The sequence below is a fragment of the Lontra canadensis genome, unplaced genomic scaffold, assembly GCF_010015895.1.
Source record: "Lontra canadensis isolate GAN:19392208 unplaced genomic scaffold, GSC_riverotter_1.0 scaffold82, whole genome shotgun sequence".
In the NCBI taxonomy this organism is placed as follows: Eukaryota; Metazoa; Chordata; class Mammalia; order Carnivora; family Mustelidae; genus Lontra; species Lontra canadensis.
Window position 1 is genome coordinate 857,475 of NW_022631076.1, and position 23,850 is coordinate 881,324.

The 23,850-nt window shown below is 50.1% G+C and overlaps 1 protein-coding gene across 1 annotated transcript in view; it reads left to right on the forward strand.

Annotated features, from left to right (window-relative positions):
• The window catches only part of ALPK2 (alpha kinase 2), a 116,016-nt gene that overhangs the window by 87,231 nt on the left and 4,935 nt on the right, over positions 1-23,850 (forward strand). The window contains 4 exon segments of the mRNA XM_032882406.1: positions 4,320-4,594; positions 5,836-5,924; positions 9,603-9,820; positions 14,871-14,919. Of these exon segments, the coding sequence (XP_032738297.1) occupies positions 4,320-4,594; positions 5,836-5,924; positions 9,603-9,820; positions 14,871-14,919 (631 nt within the window).

The window sequence follows — 23,850 nt, forward strand, 5'->3', positions numbered from 1 at the left end:
AGGACAGCTTGGTGGGCTTTGAGGGAAGAGTCCTACCTGTAAGCCTCAGGCTGGCATCCAGCCCCTCTGCAGGCTGTTTTCAGCCTCTGGCACTGATGCAACCTGTTTTGCGTCTTCAGTTTGCTTGGCAATTTGACTAGCCCATCCGATTCCAAAGACAGCCCAGTGACGAGGGGAATAACTTCGTTTGCATCTTAATGAAAATGAGAGATGGGTTTGGATGCTTTCCTTCCGCGTTTGGTGCTGGTATGGCAACAGCCAAACAGGGGGCTCCTGAGCAGTCACCTGCCGCTGGGCCACCTAGCGTGGCTTGGTGGAGTCCATGCTTGGCCTGTGTTTCCTCTTAGGGAAAATTCCCTGCCCCCGCACACATGCCCATCCCACCCAGTAGCGTGCTGGGAAATGTTTAACAACCTGCCCAGGGTGTGTGGGGGAGGGTGCACTGATTTGTTGAGTTTTCTCATTTCTGTGGTGTAAATACTATCACCATGGCCAATTTTTACTGCGCGTGTGAGATGGAGAAAACACGGAGCCAGGAAGAGATGCCCACCAGCAGCGGGAGCGAGCTGGCTGCAGCCCACCCGTGCACGCCCACCCGTGCACGCCCGCGTCACTGACCATAGCTTTTTGCATCTCGTAGGAGCTTTGGTGACTTTTAGAAGAGATGTGAGTAAAATGGATAACTCAGTTGATTCAGCCTCGTAAAGAAATTCACCTCGTGGGCTGATTTTTAGACAAACAAAAACACCCGAAGACGGGGAAGTCTTTGTGGAGACAAGACAGTAAATGCGATTATGATGGGGGAACACCTAGTTCATAAGGGGCAAGGAGCTGGGATCTTGACTTAGAAATGGTCTAGCGGGGCACCTGAGTGGTGCAGTGGGTAAAAGCCTCTGTCTTTGGCTCAGGTCATGATCTCAGGGTCTTGGGATTGAGCCCCGCATCGGGCTCTCTGCTCAGTGGGGAGCCTGCTTCCCCCTGCCTCTCTGCCTACTTGTGATCTCTCTCACGTATCATGATATTTATCGGCAACAACAAACAGGCTCTTTGCAAACCTATTCAAACGCTGTGTACCTGTCTTTAGTGTGGAGTACGCTTGTATGATTTCAGATCCTTTTGCCATGTCTGCCCCCCCATCTCCCCAAAAGTCTAAATATGCAAAAGGATGTCCTTCCTCCTTATGCTTGAGAAAACAGAATAACTTCCAGAAGAAGGGCTTCTTTGTGTCATCAGCTTAGCATTGCTGGGCATTCACATGCCAGATACTTGCCACAACCTCGTTCATTTAGGTTCATATAAACTCATTTTTCTAGGTGTTTACCAGTTAGGAACTGGTAAAAGAGACCCCAGTGGGGATGAGCTGCTGGTCACCTTATGAAAACAGTGCTGATATAGCCCTGTGACTCCAGCCAGAGGGTTTGGGTCTAGACCCAATGACACCACCTCCTCCCAGTGTCGGATCCCCCTGTGACTGGGGGGGTCCAGTGTCAGTGACTCACTGGAAAGTGAGGGGATCCCATACTTTCCTCCCCATCCCCTTGATCTTTCAGATGAAGAAGGCTCAAATGACTTCTTGATCACCTTTCTTGTTTGGGGGAGTCTCTCTCACATTTTATTAATTGAGTTCTCTAGAGGAGGAACAAATAATATTTTACAAGTTGGTCCCTAATTAAAAAACTAATAAAATCAAGCTTGTGGGAAGGCCCCAAATGAAAGATGGTCCAAATAAAACACAAGCAAGCACAATTTAATGATAGCACACAGGGCTTTCAAAGAAAAGTCCTAAGATTTTTTTTTTCCCTTTCATTGTTTTAAGTAGACATTTCTGTTGGAAATTATAGATGGGATTGTTAATTATACCTAATATAATACTATACAGAAAATGTCCCTTGTTATTTCTAAGCACATAGTCTGGACAACTTTTGTGTTAAATCTGATGCATTTCTAAGTACTTGGTATATACATTTCTGTTAAGAATAATTGAGTTTCAGGAATTTGGGGGGATTATGCAAGAAAACAGAATGGGGTAAATACAGGGGTATATATACATTTCTGTTAAGAATAATTGAGTTTCAGGAATTTGGGGGGATTATGCAAGAAAACAGAATGGGGTAAATACAGTTCATATTTATTGGGCTCTGATGTGTTTACACAAAATACTTCCTATGTTCACTAAGTGGTATTAGGACCCAAAGGGTTAACATGAAACTAATCATGTAACTAGAATTGAGATTTGGGTTATATATATATATCTATATATATATAAAACCCTTCTTCATTTTGTGATCCGATTTTAAAATTTAACTTAAGAAAAAACTATCCTCTTCTCCATAAATTGATTTATTTTTCTGGTTCTATCACTAAGGTTAACATCTATGGTACAAGGATCTCCTTAAAAGTCTGCCTGGGAGGCACTTGGATAGCACAGTTGTTTGGGAGACCGACTGCTGGTTTCGGCTCAGGTCATGATCTCTGGGTCATGAGAAATATTTGCCTGGGACAATGTCTCATGGGCTGCCTGTTCCCCTACTTTTCCACCCCAGTTCTCTCTAGAGACCCAGGACAAGTTACTTGGTCAGAGGCTCCTACTCGGCTTGGTGAAATCTTGGATAGTTTTTCTGCCCACTCTCCACTGGCACCTTCAGCCCTTTTCCTATTTGAACCCCTCCCTACCACCTCCCTTCTTTCTCTCTGTCAATAACTATGACTCGTCATTCATCCCCAGAGAGGGAGAGACGGAATCCCAGGTAGGCTCCACACCAGCAAGAGGGGCTCCATCTCACGACCCTGAGATCATGACCTGAGTCAAAATCAGGAGTTGGACACCCAACTGTCTGAGTCCCCCCAGTGTCCCAAGAAATAATTTTCATCTCCTTATGCCTTTAATACCTAGCTTCAGGCATAGACTGTTCTTAAAACACATGATCTGAAAATATTTTTAAAAGCAGAGAAAAAAATGTTTCTCTGTGCAGTCAAAGTAGAAATGTGAAGTGAGATTTTTCACATGACCCAGGATTTCTTTCTTCCTTAAACATTCAGAAAGATGTTAGTCTTTATCGACTTTGAGAATTGGAGGACATTTTAAAGAATCTAAACAAACTTACTTCACTGAAAACCATCTTTTTTTCTTCTGTCAGCCCATCAGAATGCTGACTGCTCGCCTCTAGTTTAAAACGGAGCCTTCTGATTGCCTCCATTGTCACCTGAAACATGGAGAATCAAATCTGAAGAAAGCTGGTGCTAGAAAAATAATTCTACTTATCTTTTTACAAATAAATCCAAAATAATTAGACTTTTTTTTTTTTAATTTCTTCAGAGGCAGTTCCTTTTACTGTTTGGTTTTTGTCTGCCTCTTTCTTTCTTTCTTTTTCTTTTCTTTTTTTTTTTTTTTAAAGATTTTATTTATTTATTTGACACAGAGAGAGAGAGCACAAGCAGGGGGGAGCGGAGGGAGAGAGAGAGAAACAGGCTCCCCACTGAGCAGGGAACCTGGTGTGGGCTTGATCCTAGGACCCAAGCTGAAGGCATGCGCTTAACCGACTGAGCCACCCAGGCGTCCCTGTCTGCCTATTTCTTTCGTCTACCACAGACATTCTCAACACAGGGAGGCAGTATTGCTCCCGAGAAGGCAAAAATTGCTTCTTAAGGAGGCAAAACAAAACAAAACAAAACCCTGTACTCCGATTGTGTGTGCAGCACAGATAAACACATAGTATGTAGACAGATATACAGTACAGTGTGGAATTAAAATTTCGGGGTAGGGGCAATTTGGAAAAAAGTCTAAAAAGACTCCTTTCAAAGGGCAATCATGAGAAGAAAGGTTGAGAAGCATTGATCTATCACATCTAACCACTGGTCCCTCCTCCGTTCTCCACCCTTCACCTGTCTTTTCAACTTGCCTTTAATGACCTTTCACGGTCCTGTCCGTATTTTCCAGGTCTGTCTAAACTTCTTTTCCTGGGGAGCCCAGGAAACATGAAATTAATCATGTAACTAGAATGGAGATTTGGCTTATATTAAAAAAACACCACTTCTTCATTTTTGTGATCCAATTTTAAAATTTAACATAAAAAAACTGCACTGTTTAAACTTCTTTTCCTTGCCCCAACCAGCCTTCTCCCCTCTCCCTGGCTCCGCGGAGGCCTCGCGCGGGTCTACCCCCCTCCCCGCACCATCTCATCTTTGAGCTGGGCCTGCGGGGGGACTGTGGTTTCCCGTCCGGGCTCTACCGGCCAGCCTTGCCCTCAGCCCTGTGTGGGAACACGCGTTAGCCGAGAAGCAGCACGGGGGGCGTCTAACTAAGGCGAGCTGTGTTTCAGGATGTGAAGAGATCGAATTCAGCCAGCTCATCTTCCGAGAAGACTTCCTCAGCGACAGCTACTTCGGGGACCACCTGCGCGGTCAGATCGCCACAGAGGAGCTGCACTTCGGCGAAGGCGTCCACCGGAAGGCCTTCCGCAGCAAGGTGATGCGGGGGCTCACGCCCGTCTTCCAGCCCGGCCACGCCTGCGTGCTCAAAGTGCACAACGCTGTTGCCTATGGGACCAGAAACAACGACGAGCTCATCCAGAGGAACTACAAACTCGCTGCCCAGGTGGGTCCACCTGCCCGGAAGGGTCAGCTGGACGGGACTCAGCCCGAGTCTGGAGGTCCCTCCCTGGTTCTGACCCCGGCTGGGATCCGTTCTGTTCCTAGGGTGCTTCATGAGGTCCTTGAAGGCTTGAGTCTGTATGCAAGCTACACGGCCGCCAGGATCCCTAAGCATCCCCAAGAGAGCAGTTTCTAGATCGCTTTGCTTTGGTTTGGTTTATGGAGGGGTGTGGGGTATAATCAGAAGGCCCTGCCTTTGTCCTGTTTCCTGCCTTTCTGAGTTTGAGCCAAGACTCCAGCTAAGTTCACGCCTCCCCATGTTACTGAGTCACAGAATCTTGAGACAAGAAGAGATCTGGGCTTCCCTCCCTGCCTCCCCCTCCTGCTTTGGCCCATGTATTTCACTCTTGACACCAGCACTGGCCAAGCAAGCTTTTGGGAGTGCTGGGACTAGCTCTGTCACAAGTGAGGTGCCCTTCTAACACTGTTCCCTGGAAAACAATTAGGTTAGACTTTGATGAGTCTCCTGGGTACTGTCAAGCAGTAGCCACCCAGGATGGTCTCAGACGTGCTGATGTCGGGTGGGACTTGCAGCTCATGAAGGCGGCCCCTCTTCTGAGGATAGGATTTTGCCGGTTGTATTCCTTTCTCCCAAACAACCGTTCTTTTTTCTATTCTTTCACTTCATTCTCTTTTTGCCTCAAGTACCATCTGGTCCGGTCAGGGAAAAGCCCCAGCATCCAGACTCCCTCTTGGAGAGGCCCTACAGAGTGGAAGGCAGAATCCAGTTTGCTTTTCCGGGGCAAACAGTCTTGTCAAGGTGTTCGCTGCCCACGACCCTCGTCATACCCCTGAGGAAGACTTCAGATGGAAGAGCTCACAGGCAGCCCAGCAGGTCCCAAGTTTTACCTGACATCCTGCCCTGGGGCCAGTCCCCTTAGCCCAGGGTGAATTTCAGCCGTGCACGTTCTAGAACTTTTTTAGCTCAGGATGCCTGGCCCCAGAGACCGCTTGAGCTTTACCTGGAGAGTTCCTTCAGGTCTCAGAGAGGCTCTTCCAGTGGACAGCTCTAGGTTGTAGCGATACAGCAGTGTAGCAATCACTGTTACTTCTGGGCCCCCAGCTAGGGGAGGGCTGGGTTTGGGAATCCATTGGCTTGACCCACATCAGGAAATCTGATGGGCTTTACCGCAGCTCTGAATTTCCTCTAATCACTTGTCTTTCCCATGCATGTGGGTGATGTAGGAATGCTACGTCCAAAACACCGCCAGACACTATGCCCAGATCTATGCTGCTGAAGCACAGCCTCTGGAGGGCTTTGGAGAAGTGCCGGAGTAAGTGTGTTTACCCGCTCTTGTGTTCTCACTTGGGATTTGTCAGGAACTTGGGGGGCTGGAGGGAGGAGAGGGTGAGAAGGACCAGCAGGACAAGCATTTCACCCGGTCTTTCTGTCTGGGAGCTATGAAAACACACATGTGGGCTGCTGTCCTGTTCCTTACCAGGTTGCCAGAGGCTTACAGAGAGATATTTGATACATATTCTTTAAATCAATGCACGTACGTATGTACGTTTATATGGATAGATGGATGAAGGATGGGTAGATGGATGGAGAGGTGAATTCAATAAGTGTATCGTATTAAATAGAAAAGAATTGGGTAGAAAATGAATGGGATAAATGTATCATGTGAAACAAAAAAGAAAGAGTGTCTACTTCATGGATATTACAGTGTCTCAACAATAAGCCCGCCCAAGAGAACACGAGACTATCACAAAACAATTACCCTACGGTGAAAATAAAGTATGGTGCCGTGTCTAAGAAGAGTGAATTGGGGATCAGCAGCATAGGAACGTACCATCCTTTTCCTGGAACCCTGCAGAGAGGAATCCCACTGATTATTTTCATCCACTCATTGACGGAATATGGACTGACCCAAGCAGATGTTTGGGGGTCTGGAACTTGTGGATGCTAGCCTGCTCTTCTGGTTGAGATCGTGTGTGGGGGGTTAAGTGAAAAGAGAAAGAGGTATGCCAGGGCACATTGGAGATTTCAGATACAACAGCCATTTGTGTATCCATAGAAACTTGGAGAGGAAGGAAGAAGGAATCGTTGCCTTCATCGACCCTGTCAGCTCACAAAGGGGCAAACATACTCTCCCTGAGGTGGTATATTGGGCTTATCATATAGAAAGTCCAGTGTTTTCTGCTCTTGGCCAGGAAATGCTTAGTGTACTTATTTAGTTCACAGACATCTCTCAGCAACTTCAAGGAAAATTAACATAATGCAAAGAAAATACACAATTGCTTTTCTGTTAACTCCCCTAAGACCGCAGTCTGGAGTGAGTGACGGCTTCGTGTCACGGGCACTCACACTTTCTCTCTCTTCTCCGGCCCCCTTCCCAGTATCTGCCCCCATCAGTTCTCAAGGAGGAAGATGGTCAATTGTGTGAGCTGTGCGCAACGCACAAGACCACGGCGCCCTCGGGTGGGGCACACCCAAGTCTTGTGTGACTTGACACCACAGTTTGGGGGCTTTCTAAAGAAAACAACACAAAATTATGGATATAAAGATCGGTGCAGGGACTTGAGAAGGGCTTATGCTCGTGAGGGACACGGGGCTGATGAGTGTCATCGGCAGCCCCGCATATATGCCGCTGGCCTAAAGATAGATTGGGACCTTTGGTGTGTAAACACCTGTCCCTTCCTTACGGGGGAAGAATTTGTGAGTGTATGAATGGTAACATATGGAAGGATAGGGGTCCTCACAAAGGCATCTGCTCCTGATTCCCTGCTCACTTGACCAAAATCAGAGGATTGCGCACTGGGAAACACACACACACACACACACACACACACACACACTCACACACACACACACACACACACACACACACTCAAACACAGACCTCTCCCAGCGGCTGTCCTTGCAAAGCAGGGGCTGTGTCTCTTTCGTGTTTGCTCTCCTGGTGAGTTTTCGAGATTCTGGCACAAGCTACTGGGGAGATGTTTATTGGGTGAAAAGAATGGGAGGGTGAGTCGCCAGTCACCGAGGTGGGGCCGAGACAGGAGTCTGGGGCATGTGAGAAGTTCCGTTTGGGCTGGGTTCAATCTGAGATGCCTTTTAGACATCGATCGAAGAGAGCAGGAGGCTGGACACTTGAGTCAGGAACTCAGGGGAGAGGTCTGGACTGGGGATAGAAATGTGGAAACCGTCGGCGTACGGACCGTCCTTCAAGCAAGGAGGTCACTAGCCAGTGTGGGCAGAGAGAGAAGAGCTCTCTCTAAAGGCTGCGGAGAAATGAGGCTCCAGAGAAGGAGACGGGAAGAACGTAGCCAGTGGAGCAAGAAGGAACCAAGAGGAAGTGAGTTTCTGGAAGCAGCAGGAAGGTGCTTTGAGAGCTCAGCTGTGTCTAGTGCCACTGAGGGCCCGTAAGACACGGGTGCAGAGGAGACCGTTGGACTCGGCCACACGGGTGCTGCTGGTGCCCTTGGTTAGTGGACACGCCTCTGTGAGGGGGTTCCAGGGCGAATGGGAGGGGAGGGATCGCCCACCATGAGGCTAAACTGACCTGAGTTTGGGTGTCAGCTGTGAGTCAGTCGTCGAGGGCTGAGAGCTGTCCCAGCGTGTCGCTGGGCCCCCGGCAAGGATGCTCCTTAGAGGGAAAAGCGGGTGGAGGAGGCGGGAGAACTTGCTGGAGAAACATCCCTGAGCATTAGAGGGGTTGGCCAGACCCAGACACCAGTGGAAGAAGAGGCACTGGGGGAGGGAGCGAGGAGGCTTCATCCATCGTGCGGGGCGGGAGGGGGAAGCTCTCTTCTGAGTGTTTCAGTCCTCACAGTAAAACAGGAAGCGAGAGCGGGGCTGGGGAGGAGAGGAGCAGGTGTGAAATACCATCTAAGGGGCTGACAACGAATGGGTTGTACTGCAAACCACAGTCGGGATGCATCCCTTCTCCCCCGGGGCCGCCGTCACTGTTGTGCAGTGTGCCTCCTGATCTCCCTGTTCTGCCCTTGCTCCCGCACGGCCCCTTCTCTGCAGAGTGGCAGTGTCCTCCTGCCACAAGGATGTGTAATTGCGGCACTCCTCTGTCCAAGACCCTCCAGTGGCTTCTCATCCGAATGGTTTTTCAAATGGCCTCCCAGACCCCACAAGTTCTGGCTTCCCATTTGCCCCCTGTCCGCACCCACCTGCTACCACCTCCCCTTTGCTGACCCTACTCCAGCCACATAGGCCCCTCCCTGCTCTTGGAACCCACCAAGAATGCTCCTGCACTGGTGCCTTTTCCCTTTGTTGTTCCTTCTACTTAGAATGCTTTTCCCATAGATACCCTCATGGTTCCCTACCTCCCTTCCTACAGGTCTTTGCTCAAATGTTCTTTCTTAGCAAGGCCTCCTCTGCCCTCCCTCAGTAAAACAGCATCCCCCTCCCTGACCCCTGTGCTATGTAGGACCTTTCCACTGCTTTATTTTTTCACCTAGCTCCTGGCACTATACATTGACTTGTTTATTGCCTGTCTCCCTCATTTAAATGTAAGATGCTTGAGAGCAGAGCCTCTGTTTTCTTTGCTGTTTTCTGGAACAGCATCAGAAGACTATCTGACATAGAAACCACTGAATGAATATTTGCTGAATGAATGGAAGGAAGGAAGGAGGAAGGAGGGAAGGAAGGAAGGAGGGAGGGAAGGAAGGAAGAAAGAAAGGAAGGAAGGAAGGAAGGAAGGAAAGAGATCTGATGGATGGGTCACTGAGATAGGACTGCAATGCAAACATTCATTCCTACATGGGCAGTCAAACTCCATCCCAAGGAGGGCTTTCCGACCAACTCGAGGCACAAATGAAAGACGGAAATATATCTTCCCACCTGTTGAGCAGTCATTGTGGTCGGGGGTCTGCCTACATCTAGTGGAGTCTGGGAATTTGTTCTGCACCTGCTTTCCCCAAGTGAAGACAGAATGCCCTCAGTCTCCATTTCCAGGTGAGAATGTGATGTGTGGCCGTGCTGTCTTGCCTTCCAGGATAATTCCTATCTTCCTCATCCATCGCCCTGACAACAACATCCCGTACGCAACCGTGGAGGAGGAGCTGATCGGCGAGTTCGTGAAGTATTCCATCAGGGATGGGAAGGAGATCAACTTCTTGAGGAGAGACTCGGAGGCTGGTCAGAAGTGCTGTACCTTCCAGCACTGGGTATACCAGAAGACAAGTGGCTGCCTCTTGGTCACGGACATGCAGGGTGAGGAAAGCAGCCTGACCTGGCTTGCAGGGGTGCCGCAGGGCCTGGAATGTTTCTTGGGGTGTGGATGGGAGGAGAGGGAGTGGTCTGCCAGATGCCTTTAAGCATCTTTACCAGCAGGAGGTGTTACTAATGTCTCATCAGAAACAAGCCTGAAATGAGCAGCCAAATGGAGTAATAGAGTGCATTACAATAATTCGCGCCAATAACACCTGTTACCACAGGTGACCAAAGACTGGCTTGATTATTCTGTTCTCTATAGGGGCAATTCAGAAATATAGAGGAAAATCTGACTGTAACAAAAGATAAATTAAGACGTCATCATTCTTTCTTAATAGGGCAGTTGCTTTAGATTTTCAAACCCCGCTGGCTAGTTTGCACATTTTCAATTTATATGCAAATCGATGGGAGTGCATTTTTCCTATGAACTGGGGCTATGATAATTAGGGTACCCAGAGAGACGCCCTGAGACAAGTTGCAGTTTGAGGTTCCCTAAGACCTCCTTCTGTTTCAATAATTTGCTGGAAGGACTCACAGAACTCAGAAAATCCTTTACACTCTTGGTTATGATTTCTTACAGTGAAAGGATACAGACTCAAATTAGCAAAAGGAAGAGGCTCGTGGGGCAGAGACAGGGGGAGGCCTGGGGGAACTTCCAGTGTCCTGTCACAGTGGAGCCGCGTAGACAGCGCCAACGTCTCCCAGCAGTGGTGTGTGTGGCCGTTGCATGCTAACTGCCTTCCGGGGAAGTTTGCTTGAACCTCGGTGTTCAAAGTTTTCACTGGGGATCCGTGCCATAGGCATAACTCGTCCCAAGATGGACTTTGGTCTCTAGCCTCTCCAGAGGTCACACACACCACCCCAGGTAGACAAAGACGGTCTTACCAGGCAGGTCATTCCAGGGCTCGGAGGTTACCTCTCAGGAGCTAGGTGGGGATTGAGCCTTTATTTGGGCAAGGTTAGTCCTTTCCTGCACACTCAAGTTCAGGTACAAATATTGGGGAGGGGATCCCAGGCGACCTTGGTAGGAGAGAGGAGTATGACAGGCTGTGGGAAGGCAGCCAATAGGGGACCTTAGAACACAGCCAGTTCTCCCTGCAGGTCACTAAAGCTCCTGCCTGCAGGGGAGACTCTGGGAGCCTGTGCAGAGCAGCCACTCAGAATTTTCTTCACACAAGGAGGGAGGGAGCAGCGGTATTTATACACCAGTTGTCTTTAGCTACCAGTGGGCAGCTACTCCTGGTGCGGGTGTTATTGCCCTTGAACTTGCCACCTGCTCATGGACAAGCCAAGCTGAGCAAAGCAGGCTCCCCTGAGCTCAGGCAAAGAAATGCTGGTGGCATGGGGAGGGAGGGGGAGCCAGAGCGCACGGAAGTGGTTAGGGTGAGGACAGTGGGTGGGGCACCAACAGTTTCTACCACAAAGGTTTTCCTTTTCCTCTTCCTTTCCAAATAATAATACTGTGAAGAAAAATCTGAGCTATAATCGTATGCCCACTGTACGTCAGACCTTGTCGCAGATGAGGATCTCCGGCTCTTGTTACAGCTGGTGGTAAAGAGCAAGACGGCCTCCGGGTTCTGTTCCCACGGCTTCCTAGCTGTCAGCCTTGGGCAAGTTACTTCCCTCTCTGCGCCTCAGTCCTTTACCCGAGGGGTGAGGAGGTGGGGGGGCGTTGGGGGGCTCAAACAGGCTGGGAAGTCACGTAGCACAGCACTGCCAGAGTGAGTGTTCCCGATTTTTTTTAACATTTTATTTTGAAATAAACACAGACATAAGACGTTGCAAAAAGGTTCAGGGAGATCCCCCCCTTGCGTATGTACTCGTTTTTTCCTACGATTTCTGTCTGAGCTTCATAAGACAAAAGGAAGACATAAGACGTAAGACAAACGGAAGACAGAAGTCTGAGAGGAAGACATTAGGATCCCATTTTACGGATGAGAAAACAGAGGCTTAAAGACAATGCTTTAATTGCCTGCTGTCACCCAGCTAATAAGCAGAGGAGTCCGAGACCCTACACTGGGGCTTCGGACTCCAAAACCAAACTCTTTCCACTAAACCGCAAATTTACCAATTTGCAAGAGATTTCCAAGTGTCTCCCGAGATTAGAGCATCCAGTGAGGGCCTTCTTGAGGACCAGCTGGGAACTGCAAGGTCAGAGCCTTGCGGGTGGGGCCGATCTGCATATTGGAGGCGGCACACCGGCTCAGCTGCCTTGGAGACTCCGCTGCCACATGTACACACACTTATGCACACGTACACACATGCGCGCACACGATCTTAATACACAGCTCTCTATTCTAGTTAGACTCCAGCTGTGTAGGTCTGGATTCCCACCTCCATCTTTTCCCCTTCAGAGTTAATTTTGCAATAAGTATAGTTCTTCTGCTGAAAAGCAGCGCCCTGGAGCTCTGCGCAGGGTTCGTTTTGCTTCTAGGCACCTGCGAACAAGTTTCATGGGATGTTACATCTCTCGGTGAACGGCGTGTGCGGTCCACTGCACTGGCACGGTGTCTAATGGGGTGTTTTTACTCTCTGCTGCTGGGGAAAATCTTGTTACTGTCATCATCGTTGTGGAGGAGATAGCACATCCACTCTCCAGAGAACCTATACATTTTCTAATTTGACTGAGATGCCGGAACTAGGATGAAACAAACAAACAAACAAACAAACCCAAACTCAACTATGACCTTCTCAGACTCTTAAAAGCGATCCCTTCCCTCATTGCCGTAGCTTGTTGACAGGATTGAGGGGGGTTCGGCAAGCTTGGGGGTGAAAGCCCCGCGTGTGGTTGGGCCCTGAGATCTGCCCGTCGCTGAGACCACGAGGGTTCCTAAGAAGCAGTCACCCCAAAGACCCAAAAACCCAAGTTCTGGAGAACAAATTCCTGATGCTGCCTACTTCCTTCCTTCCACCAGAAACGACCCGCTATCCCCCGCTACCCCCATGGCTGCACACTAAAATTCAAATTATTACCCTTTGGAGATTTTGATTGAACTGCCGGCGAATCCCTGAACTGAGACGTTTCCTTTTCAAAATTATATTCTATTTTTCTCCACTGTAAGTGATAGCTGGTAATTGCGAGAGGTGGGAAAAGCGATCCACAAGTTCAAGGACCTTTTGCCAAATGACTTTTTGAAATTGGACTAAAATGCAGCTCAGAGCTGTGATTTTTAAATGCAGCCCTCCACAAAAACAAGATGTCTGAAGTGGGCTTTTACAATTTGGTGCCCTTTTTTTTTTTCCCTTTTTTTTTTTTTTTTTTTTTTAAAGCGCAGCCCCTGTAATAAAGGCTACGTGAAGCACTTCGGCATACGTTCTAGTTGCTAGCTTTGGGAGAATGAGGTGAATCAGTCGCCCACTGCAAAAGCGGCCTTTAAAATGCTCACTGGCCCTCTGAAGTGCCGGGTCTCATTTAGCTCACGGGTGCACACAGCAAAGCGGTTTCTATTGGTCCAGCCGGCCTGAAGAGCCGCATGGCCTGTGTTTTTGCTGTGCTCCGGGCAGAGGCTGCTGACTCAGAGCATTAACCCATCAGCGTTCCTCTCCTGGGCCTCCGAAAGCAGTGCTCCCAGAGTGGAGACTCATGGAGCTTGGCTGCCATCACGTCTGACCTCGGGGGTGACTTGGGAGAGAGAGGACGCTGGTTCCTTGGTCCACACCCCAGACCGGTTTCTGTGCTGCCAGGCCCCTCAGTGAGCGGGTCACCTGCAGGCCATGGGAAATACAGTGACCACAGGCCTGGTGGGGGACAAGAGGTAGGGGCAAGAGAGGAGGAGGCAAGCCAGACAGACTGGTGGGGGAGCACCGTGGACCCCATGCTCCGCCACGGAGGGCCTATCACAAGATTGTAGGAGTGCCCTTGAGGCGGAGGCCCACTGAGCTGGAGCCTGTGCCCATGGCCACCACCCTAGAGAGACAGGAGCCAAGCTGCTCCCGGGCCTGGCAAGGAGAGTGTGGAGAGGCCCGAGGCCATCCACAGTCTGGGCATTGGAAAGACTTGTCTTCCTCCAGATCTGGAAGAGGTCAGGGATGCGGGGTGAGATGGGGACAGGGTGAGAGCCTGGCTCTTCTCTGTGGCCCCAGGTGACAGCGACTCTTGCCCTTCCCCTCCCTGCAAGACAGAAGGATTTTCTGTTTTCTTTATGTCCCTGGTTCCTCAGCCACTCTCTCGACTGCTCCTGCTGGAGATGCAGAGGTGAAAAGCCTTCTGTGTTCTTATGTTCCCATCAGGGATATTGTGGCTTCCTGCTGAACCAGAGTGGGATGATCTGGCAGCCGTGTGGATGGCTGTGGTGTTGGTAACCGCCCCCACATGGTTTAATGGGTAGAGGTTAGGATGAGTCAAAGGGTCAGACCATGGGTCACAGCGGTCAGCATCTCCAGGCCAGTGGTGACAAGGGAGTGCTTCTCTGGGCCTAGAGCCAACCCCGAGAATCTTCCCTCCTTGATTGGGAAACCATCTTTATGGAGATGGGAAATGGCATGTCTGGAGTTTGGCTTAGAACAGAACCTGTGCCATCTTGAACTCTCTCACGGCTGACCTCACCCCCCACCCGCCGCACACATGCATGCCACCTGCCACTTCAGTGTCCTGGTGGTGCAGACCAGTCCCCCATCAGAGCTCTTCTAGGGAGAGAGCTTGCGGAGCAAGCAGCAAGCTTCAGAGCCGCGCATAGGGCTGCTGGCCTCCCTCCTCCTGCAGCAGGGATGGGCCAGGCACACAGGGGACATCGCTGCCCAAGCTACAAAGGGCAGCGGGTAGTGGGGGTGGCAGGCCCCACCGTTGGATCCCGTGAGACACAACTCCCCTGAGCTGCTGTCCTAGGGCTGCTGTCCCCCATTATCATCCTGCCAAGCTGGATGTATGTCCAAAAGGCCATCAGTGTCGACAGAAAGAGGCCTCTACTGATGAAACAAGGAGGAACGTGTGTTTATGTAGTAAAGGAAGGCAGGTGGGGCTGTCACTACCCCTTCCCCGGGAATCCATGGCCTGTCCTTTCCCAGGAGCCCCGGGTAACACAAATCCCATTTCTGCTCTCTCTTCCTGTAGGTGTAGGAATGAAGTTAACGGACGTTGGCATAGCAACACTGGCTAAAGGGTGAGTAGAAAACCCCAGCACATCTCTTTCGATTCTGAGCTTGCAAACCCCTGCCAGGCACACATGGTGGAACTGACGGGGCCAAGTCGATTTCTTGTCCTAACTGCGGATGACAAATGTTCCTGGGATGAATTCAATTCGCTTCTCTCACCTACATAAAATATTTATGGGCTTTGTTCTCCCAGGGAAACACATTTGTTTTCTAACTTTGAAACAAACAAACAAACAAAGAACTCTAGGAAAACAAGGCAGGATGAATTGCTTCCAGGAGAGTGGGGTCGGGTTGGCCGGGGGGAGTCAACGCCAACATGACTGGAATTTCTTTTAATCATGAACATTCCATCTTTCTGCCTTTGATAGCTTCACTATTAGAAAATTCTTAAATTTTTTCTTTGCATTTGAGCGCAGTGAATTCAATTTGCGTATTTTTAATGTGTTCCCCACCCCCATCCCAAAAAGTCCTTCTGGAGGCTCCCACACTTCCCTGGAGGCGGTTTCAGGAGCAAATGGCAAGGGAAGAGCTGTGATGAGTTACTCTGGTGTTTGCGTGGCTTTGTTTCCCAGTTTAGTGTAGGGTACTGCTTGGTTCCCTGTGGGCTATGCCCAGACAGCACTGTAACATCTTACTGGCTTATCTCTTGTACGCCTGTGCCTTCTGTCTGCTTTGCTGGACCACCATTGAGAAAGCAGATGATTTGTGGTTCTTAGTGAACAGGAAGTTCTGAGTTGGACCCATGTCCCAAGACAGTCTGTTACAAGGACGAAATAGAGGGACAGATGACTTTTAGAAGAGGTGGATGGCTTTTGCATTATTACTGTTCAGGTATGGGGAGGCCAGTCCTTTTCTGGATGGAAAAGGAGACAACAGCCACCAAGGAGGGTTTGTTGTTCACAGTCCCCAAGAGGGCTGGGCCATGGGGTCCACACAGGAAAGCACCAGGCTCAGTTGGGAGGAAGAGGGAGTGTGGGGAAAGCATGAGCAACAACTTTGATTTGGTTTCCAAGGGAAGGAATGGGTGAGGCAGGGAAAGTAAGCTTGGGATTGGCCGGTGAAAAAATGTCAGCGGGCTCTGGGATGGGGGGTTGGCCGGTGAAAAAATGTCAGCGGGCTCTGGGATGGGGGGGCTGTCCTTGTCTGGCCCTGGTGCCATGAAGAAAGCTGTGAGACCCCACGAGAGAGGTGGTGGGAACAGGGCTTGAGATGGGCTAGTTTGCATAGGAAAGTTGTTCTTGAAGGCCAGTTATCTACTATCTCTAGGAACTGGCTAGCCCTGGGAAGGGCAGTCTCTCCATGGTGAACAAGACCCCAGATGTCAAAGCATCAGAAGCAGAGAAAACAGAATGGCCCAAATAAACCTTACTCTCTTAAGGCTGCTAAGGACTTAACCGAAGAACTTTCTGATTATTTCCGCCCATCGACATCAGTGGAGCTTCAAAGAGTAAACCCATCTTCAACCTTAGTGAAGGGCAGAGAACAGTGGAGGGATGGGGGGATAAAAGTGGAAGAGAGACTTTTTTAACCTCCAGATCATTGACTCTGACTCACTAAGTTCTCACTGACGACACAGAGCTTCTGACATGGGTTTAGAACTAAGATACAGTTTGGGTATTTCCTTCCCAAGAGCGGCTCAGGAGAAGACATCATTGTGTGGGGATTCTCTCCATGCTCCCAGGGCCGACTAGAGCCCTGAACCTCAGGCAAGTCTAGAAACTTGGTCGTAGCCTTGTGCATGTGAGGAGAGCGTGGAAGGAGGGGTACAGTATAGTCAGGAAGAGGAAGGTTTTAGAGAGAGTCTGGTTCAAATCGTGCTCGTGCCATTTACTTGTGACTCTCCCAGTGGCAATCTTGCTTCTTCTTGCGTTATGGGAGTCTGTCTGGCCCGTGGTGTGGGCGTCCAGGCATCCTGCATGTGCATGGGACAGCGCTATCTCATGCCCGCCGTCCTCACAGCCATCAAGTTAGACCTTTGTCCAGGACAATTTCCCCCACTTCAAGAAGAAAACATATGGTGCTCCTATTTATGAAGGGATTTCTCTGGACCTCAGAAGCATTGCCCAAGTAAAGCAGATTCCGTGTTCTCTGGGGGACACTGCAAATTCAGTCCAGCACGCACACCTGGTTTGAATGCTGGTTCTTATCTTACTGGCTATGTGGTCAGGTGATTTTTAAAAAAATATTTTCAAGATTTTATTTATTTATTTATTTATTTACTTGAGAAAGAGACTGTGAGAGCAAGCGTGTAAGCGGGGTGGGGGAGGGGTGGCGGAGGAGGGAAATGGGCAAGCCAACTTCACACTGAGCGTAGACCCCATCGTGGGGCTTGATCCCATAACCCGAGATCATGACTCCAGCAGAAACCAAGAGTTGGGAGCCTAACTGACTGAGCCACCCAGGTGTCCCTGGTCATGTGACTTTAAGTTCTAGAAGCCACTGATCTACAGAATGGGGACACAGAAGGTTGTCACGAGGAGCCCCCCCCTCCCGTTAATCTGCATCCAGGCCCAGAAGCTCAGTACAGTGTGATCAATATCAGTCTCCTCTCTCCCTCTTGCCGCAGCCTGATGCCAGGGTAGGCAAATTTCATACCATTCTTTAGAACAACTTTCCACCAAAACAAAGCAGAAAGCTGCCCAAGAAGTTTCAAAAACTAAAACAAGCTTAAGAGCATGATTATTTAAGACATCTTTTAAAAGCATCTTAACAGTTTCCGGGAACTCGTACATTTTCGTCCTCATTTAAAAAGAAATCTAATCCCTTGGTCTTGTTCTCAGCTTTAATGTGACTTATCTGGCTTGGGACAAGTGCCCAGGACCCATTAGAAGAGCTGATGGATGGAGCCCAGGGCAAAATGTTGTCTCTAAAATGTTACTTATGGCCTCTCCTCCCCAGGAGTGGTCAGGGAGGAGACAGGAGAGAAGGGGGTTCTGAAGCATCTGAGAGCTTTGGAAGGGATATGAGATCATCTTGTCCATTGTTTTTTATAAACTTTTCCTTAAACTTTCTCTAAGTCCCAACCTTTTTTACCCCAAAGAAATGTTTCTTAGAAGCCCAGTTTAAAAAACTGATAAAAGGGGGACCCTCGATTGGAGATCTCTTCGGAGGTCCCTGGGAACCCCTCTGCTCTGGACTGAGAACCAACAATTGGGACCAGCCTTCTTACTTCCCAACTGAGGAGCAGGAGGTGTAGGGAAAGGCAGGCTGCTGGCAGGCACCCTGAAGAAAAGGATCAGATCCTCAATATCGGAGCTGAGATTTGACTGAAGAGACTGTCCAGGGAAAGCCAGAGCTGCAGCATGGAGCGCAAAGGGCAGAACCCGGAAGGTTCTCATTCAAAGGCAGCTCCAAGACAGGCTAAGGAGACTCCAGGGGGAAGGATCACAAGCCCAGGAAGAAGCTGGGGGGCATTGCAGATGCCAGACGGCCTCCGGAGAGCAGGAGAGAGGACTGACGGCTGAGTGTCCATTATGCACTTTCTCTTGATCCTTAGTAAACACGCTGGGGGGCTGAGTTCATCCCTGCTGGAAAAGGAGGCACCTGGGGAATGGGCGCCATCCCAAGAAGCAGTGTTCCTGTAGGCAACGTTACACACGGTCTTTTAAGTACATTAGAAAGATACAAAGCATGGATGGGAGAAGCATGGGGAGGCGAGTCTAACTTACTTTACTAATAATTAATACAATCATAATAATAAACAGGGACATCTGGCTGTCTTAGTCCGAAGAGCATGTGGCCTTTGATCTTGGGGTCCTGAGTTTGGGCCCCAGGTTGGGTCTAGAGATTACTGAAAAAAATAAACTTAGGAAAAAAAATTTTTACATAATAAACGATACGCTTGTGGTTTTTTTAAAAGAGCAAGAAAGAGGTCTCCCAAGTTTAGGGCCCACCCTTTTCTGGCCAGCAGTAGTTAGAATCTTTGGCACGAACAGAAGCCATTGTGTCATTTAAAGAAAATAGTCCCTTCTGTCTCAATCTGCCTCTGTATGTAGGTGCTGACCTCCCAGGAAGTGCAACCTGTCTTGTCCTCTTGTTGAGCAAAGGCAGGGGGAATGCGACAATTTTGAAGACAGTCATTTGCTATCTCATAAAATAGAATAGCAACAGTCATGACTTATTTGTTTGAGGTCGCATTACCTGCTAGAATGATCGTTAAGGCGGAAGTATGTCCTGTCTCTCCTGGGAGCCAGCCAGAGGAAGCTTCTGGAAACCCGTCACCTGTACCTCAGTACCCATGTCTTCCAACAGTGGTGAGCGTGAAAACTTCAGAGTGCAAAGCGTGGCCAACAGCACTGTCACCACATCTAATAACCCATGTTCTCTGCAGACCCAAGATACTGACTGGACAGTTGAGTATTTTCCCCATTTGAAACTGCTTGGCGGTGGAGAGTTCTTGGAAGGGGAAAAGGGAAAACGCCTAATTCTGTAACTAGAGATCGAGACATTTAACTTCACCAAATCAAAACCTGCGTAAATCACGGGCAGGGGAGCACACTCAGAGGTGTCCCAGTAGGTCCTGCAAACACGCGCCCCTCCCCCGCCGAGCGGGGGAATTTCTGGGGCGGTGACATGATGGCGATTCGCCACCAGAGGGCACCAGAGCCAATATGTTTTCCCTTTATAGTCTCCAAAAAAAAAAAAAAAAAAAAAAAAGCTGAGTTTATGTCGAGGGATTAAAGAAAAACAAAGAAGAGTGTGCTGAGCAGATTTCTTTCCAGTCAGTAAGCACTGGCCCACTTAGGTCTGATAAGAAGGGCCCCAAAGGATAGTCCCCAGGCTGACCAGCATCCAGTATCTCAGATTTCTACACTTGAAAGAAAGAAGAAGCCATGAGATGCATGGCAATGTCTAGTGTCCCTTCCACAGAAACCAAATTCAGTGCACCCCAGACAGAATGACAAATGGCTTGCTCCCCACGGGAGAGCAGACAAGAGATGATGGGGAGCCCCATGTCAAGGCAGGAGCCTGATAAGGACAATGGTCCCGAGAAAGCAGACTCTGCTGGTGTCGGTATGTCCAGCTCACGTCCTACCAGCCCTGAAGAAGACGAAGGACTAAGACAGACTCCCACAGTTAGTCCAGCTGAGCTCCAGGAAAAAGGCTCTGCCCTCACTGCCAAGAGCAGCCCACCGTGGAGCCTCGTGTGCCCACCGGCAGCCACCAGTCTGAGACCCTGGAGAGAACCAGGGAGAGAAAGGACAGCACGAGCTCGAGGGTGCAAAGAAATAGGATTTGTATTTGAGAGACACAGCTCTATGATAGGCTTGTGCATGAGGTGTGTGTGTGAGTGTGTGTGTGTACACGTGTGTGGTGACTCCAGGCAGACCACTAATGCATGAATTTGCAGGAGGGGAGGAAACAAAGGGACCCGGGGACAGAACTTCCTGACATCCCGTAAGTGCTTCTCACAGCAGGGCTGTGTCCCCACAGAACCCACACAGTCCAGCTGAGTTGCCAACGCAGGCTTTGGAGGACCATCTCTCAGGTCCTGAGAGAGACACCTTACCCCGTAACGATCTGCTTTCCCCCACGGCCCCCATTGTCATCTACCCTGGAGGGCTGTCTGCACCCTGTTTTAATCTGATCAAGCCTTTGGCCAGTAGAGCGCGTTGGCCAGTGGCTGGTTTGTTTGGCCAGTCTTGGCCATCAAGGAGGCCTGGAGGCCCATGAACAGAACATTTACCTTTTTCACAATGTTGGCAAGGCTGGCACTATGAACAATGCTGTTGGTGTACGTTCAGGGTCTCCTGGATCCAAGAGTCAGCAAGGACATACCGTTCCACAGAGTGGGGATAGCATGGCGGTCTCCTGGTCTTTGCCCAAAAGTCTTGCAAAGGACAGCTTGTTAAAGTGACTGAAGTCGGACCTGTGGTGTTCTCCCCCTTCGTTGGCACTACCCCCCAGCCCGGCCATCCCCAGGACTGAGGGACCCACAGCCAGGCTCCTTGTCGTTTGCCACCCAGCTTCAGAGGCAAGTCTGAGCAGACAGAACATCTGAAGAGCTGGATGGGTTTGAGATGTCCCCTGCAGGACAGCCAGGAAGACAGGAGAGGGGAAATGGCAGGTGAGGAGGAACTGAGGGCCACAAGGGTCAAGGTTCACGAGAGTCTGGATGAAGATCAGACTGTGGAGAGAGAAGCTCTCAGAGCCTTCAGGAAGGTCCTAGCAAAGTGCCAGGTTACAGGGATGGAAGAGGGAACGTGCCGCAGAGATGCCACCAACTCAAGTCTGTCCATAGAAAACTCGAAAATTTCTAGAAGGTAGCTAGAAAAAGGAGTGGTGTGTGTGTGTGTGTGTGTGTGTGTGTGCGCCATAAAGAAATGGGGGCTCACTGTGGAATGATGTTCCAAAGGAGCTGAAACCCCTCCCTGAGGCTTTCAGGGCTTGTCACCTACAGAAGGGACTGCGGTCAGCGCCATCCCACCCTGAGCACACAGGCAACGTGGCTTCCACCAGCAGCCCATGCCCGGATGCTCTCTGACGGGGACACCTCAGTGGGAATGCTGATGTCCTGTCATCTCAACTGCTGGGCCTATGCCCTAAAGGGGCTCCCCCTCTGCAGCTAAGATTTGGGGTTATGAGGGGAGCTTTGGGAATCACAGCTCTGGGGCCGAAGACAGTGGGTGCCCCTCAGACTGCCTCCATCAGAACTGTCTGCTCTCCAGGATCCCCTCCGTGGCCCTCTGTGTCCTGACTCGAGTGTGGGTTTCAGATATGAAGGAGAGTTCTTCCTGCTTCTGGTGTGTCTGTGGGGACGGGACTCGTGGTCACAAGAACGGGGACCATGGTGGATGCTTGGTTCTCCTTCACCTCCCCAGGGCCTCCCTCCTGCTCTCACTCACTGGGGCTCCCAGCACAGAGCCCCTCCTGGTTTGGTGGGCGGGGTGGGGGGGTCCGCCAGCAGCAAGGGAGCAGGAACCATGCAAGAGTGCAAGGCTTCTAGGATGCCCTTGCCAGCAGGACCAGAGAACCAGACTCATGGGTCGCCTTTGCCCTCTTCTCTTGACGATTCTGCTTTTTTTTCCCAGCCTGGGCGGATGTCAGGGAAGAAAGCGCCAGGGCTGGTTTCCATGGAGGCTTCCCAGGCTGCTACTGAGCCTGGGGCCTGAGGGAGGAGCCGAGAGGAGGCGGCAGGGCAGACAGTGGGCAGGCGAGGGCAGGGCAGGCTGTCAGTCAAGCAGAGGAGCCAGGACAGCTTCTCAGGGACAGGGAACCCCTTGAGCAGCTGCGTGCCCGTGATCTGACTGACCCTGGGGGTGGTGTGGGAGACGGCCCAACAGGCCAGGCAGCAAGGACAGCCCCCGGGGGGCTCCGGCCAGAGTGTGGGTGAGGTGCTGGCCAGGGTTCCCACGGTGCTTGTGGGGTGGGGCGCAAAGGTCCCCTCTCCAAAGGGAGGAAGATCAGCTCATACAACCTCAGAACAAACGTGTAGAAAACACAGATTCGGTTACCTCCCAGCATCCCCTCCCCCAAAGAGCTCGGTGACTCTTACAGAAGCATTTCTGAAAGGGATTGCGTGAAAGCAAGATTCCTGTTGTCAAATAATCTTGGGAAACCCTGGGTTGGATAAGTGTAGGTGTCTCTTCTGTGCAAGACTTTGTACGGTGTTTAAAGAGCCGGTGAGTGATTTCAAGGCCCAGAAGCGCAGGGAGAGAGATTACAGAGGGTTAATTGCTGTGCTCTTAACACAGGACGAGTTTTTACTTCAGAGCATCTTGTGGGACTGTTGCTCCCTGGAACATGTTTCAGGAAATGCCGACCTGAGGAGCAATTGCATAGCATCGGTCCCGAAGCCTTCCACGAACGTCCTCTGGCCTCATCCCTCCTCAGAAGACCTGCGCTTGCCCAGAACGTTCTCTGAGTCTTTGCCCATGCCCTTCCTTCTGCCAGATAATCCCCCAGCTGTCCCTCCTGTGTGACTCCTGCCAGGACCCCCCTTGCAGTAGGGAAAGCCCCGTCTCCCAGGTTCCTGTAGTTGTTTATCACATACAATGTGATTGTGTGTTTGTCTTCCCTGCAAGATGCCCAGCTTCTGGAAAAGGGCGGTGCACCTTATCAATCCTTATTAACCCCCCCATCATGTCTGCCATCTAGCTGGTGCCTCATGAAGGAACCGACAAAGAAATAGAGGATGTTGGCAGAACTATAGGAAATACCAGATGGTCCCAGAGTGAGGGGCTGGCCTGGGCCCCTCCTTTCGTACATGTAGATCTGTTCTATTTACTCATAAATCCAGCCCTGGCTTTGTTGTACACATGCCCCCAAACCAGAGGTTTATTTCAATTGCTCACCCCTATCCTCAACCTGAATTCTGGGTCCTTGTAGTCATTCCCTATAAATTAAAAGTTTCTTCAGAAAGGATATCAAACTAAAACTTCCATTATAAATGGCCTCTGGCTTGCTTCTAAAAGGATTGCCCAAAGTATGGGGATTCGCTATTGCTGCTTCTGGCCCCACAAAGTTTTCTTTAACAGGCTCCTCAGTAAGCCAGACAAAAACTTTAATTCATTCGACAGAGCCAGAGCTGGGAGTCTCTGCCACTTGTCTCCACCCACTTCCCCCTCTTCAGGTGTGTTTGGAGGCCATCCATGGCACAGGGAAGTCGTGATGAGCCGAGAGAGAGAGAGAGAGAGAGAGAGAGAAGCCAGCCATGCCTTCAACTGGTGATTTTCGTATGAGTCTGATTAGCAAGATGAGAGAAAAGAGGAAGAGTTGTTCAGCAAGAAATCGGTCTAGCATGACTGCCAATATGTAGCGAGTACCATGCTGAGTCGGGGCAGGCCTGTGGAAATAGGATGTTCCTAGGATGTCATAGGACACAACTTTCACGAATAAACCATATGCCTGTGTTCCAATCTAAATAGAAAAGTGTCTCCAAGGTGCAGTAGGGGTGACTTGACGTCATCACACTTCACTTCGTCTCCTGGCTCCTCCAG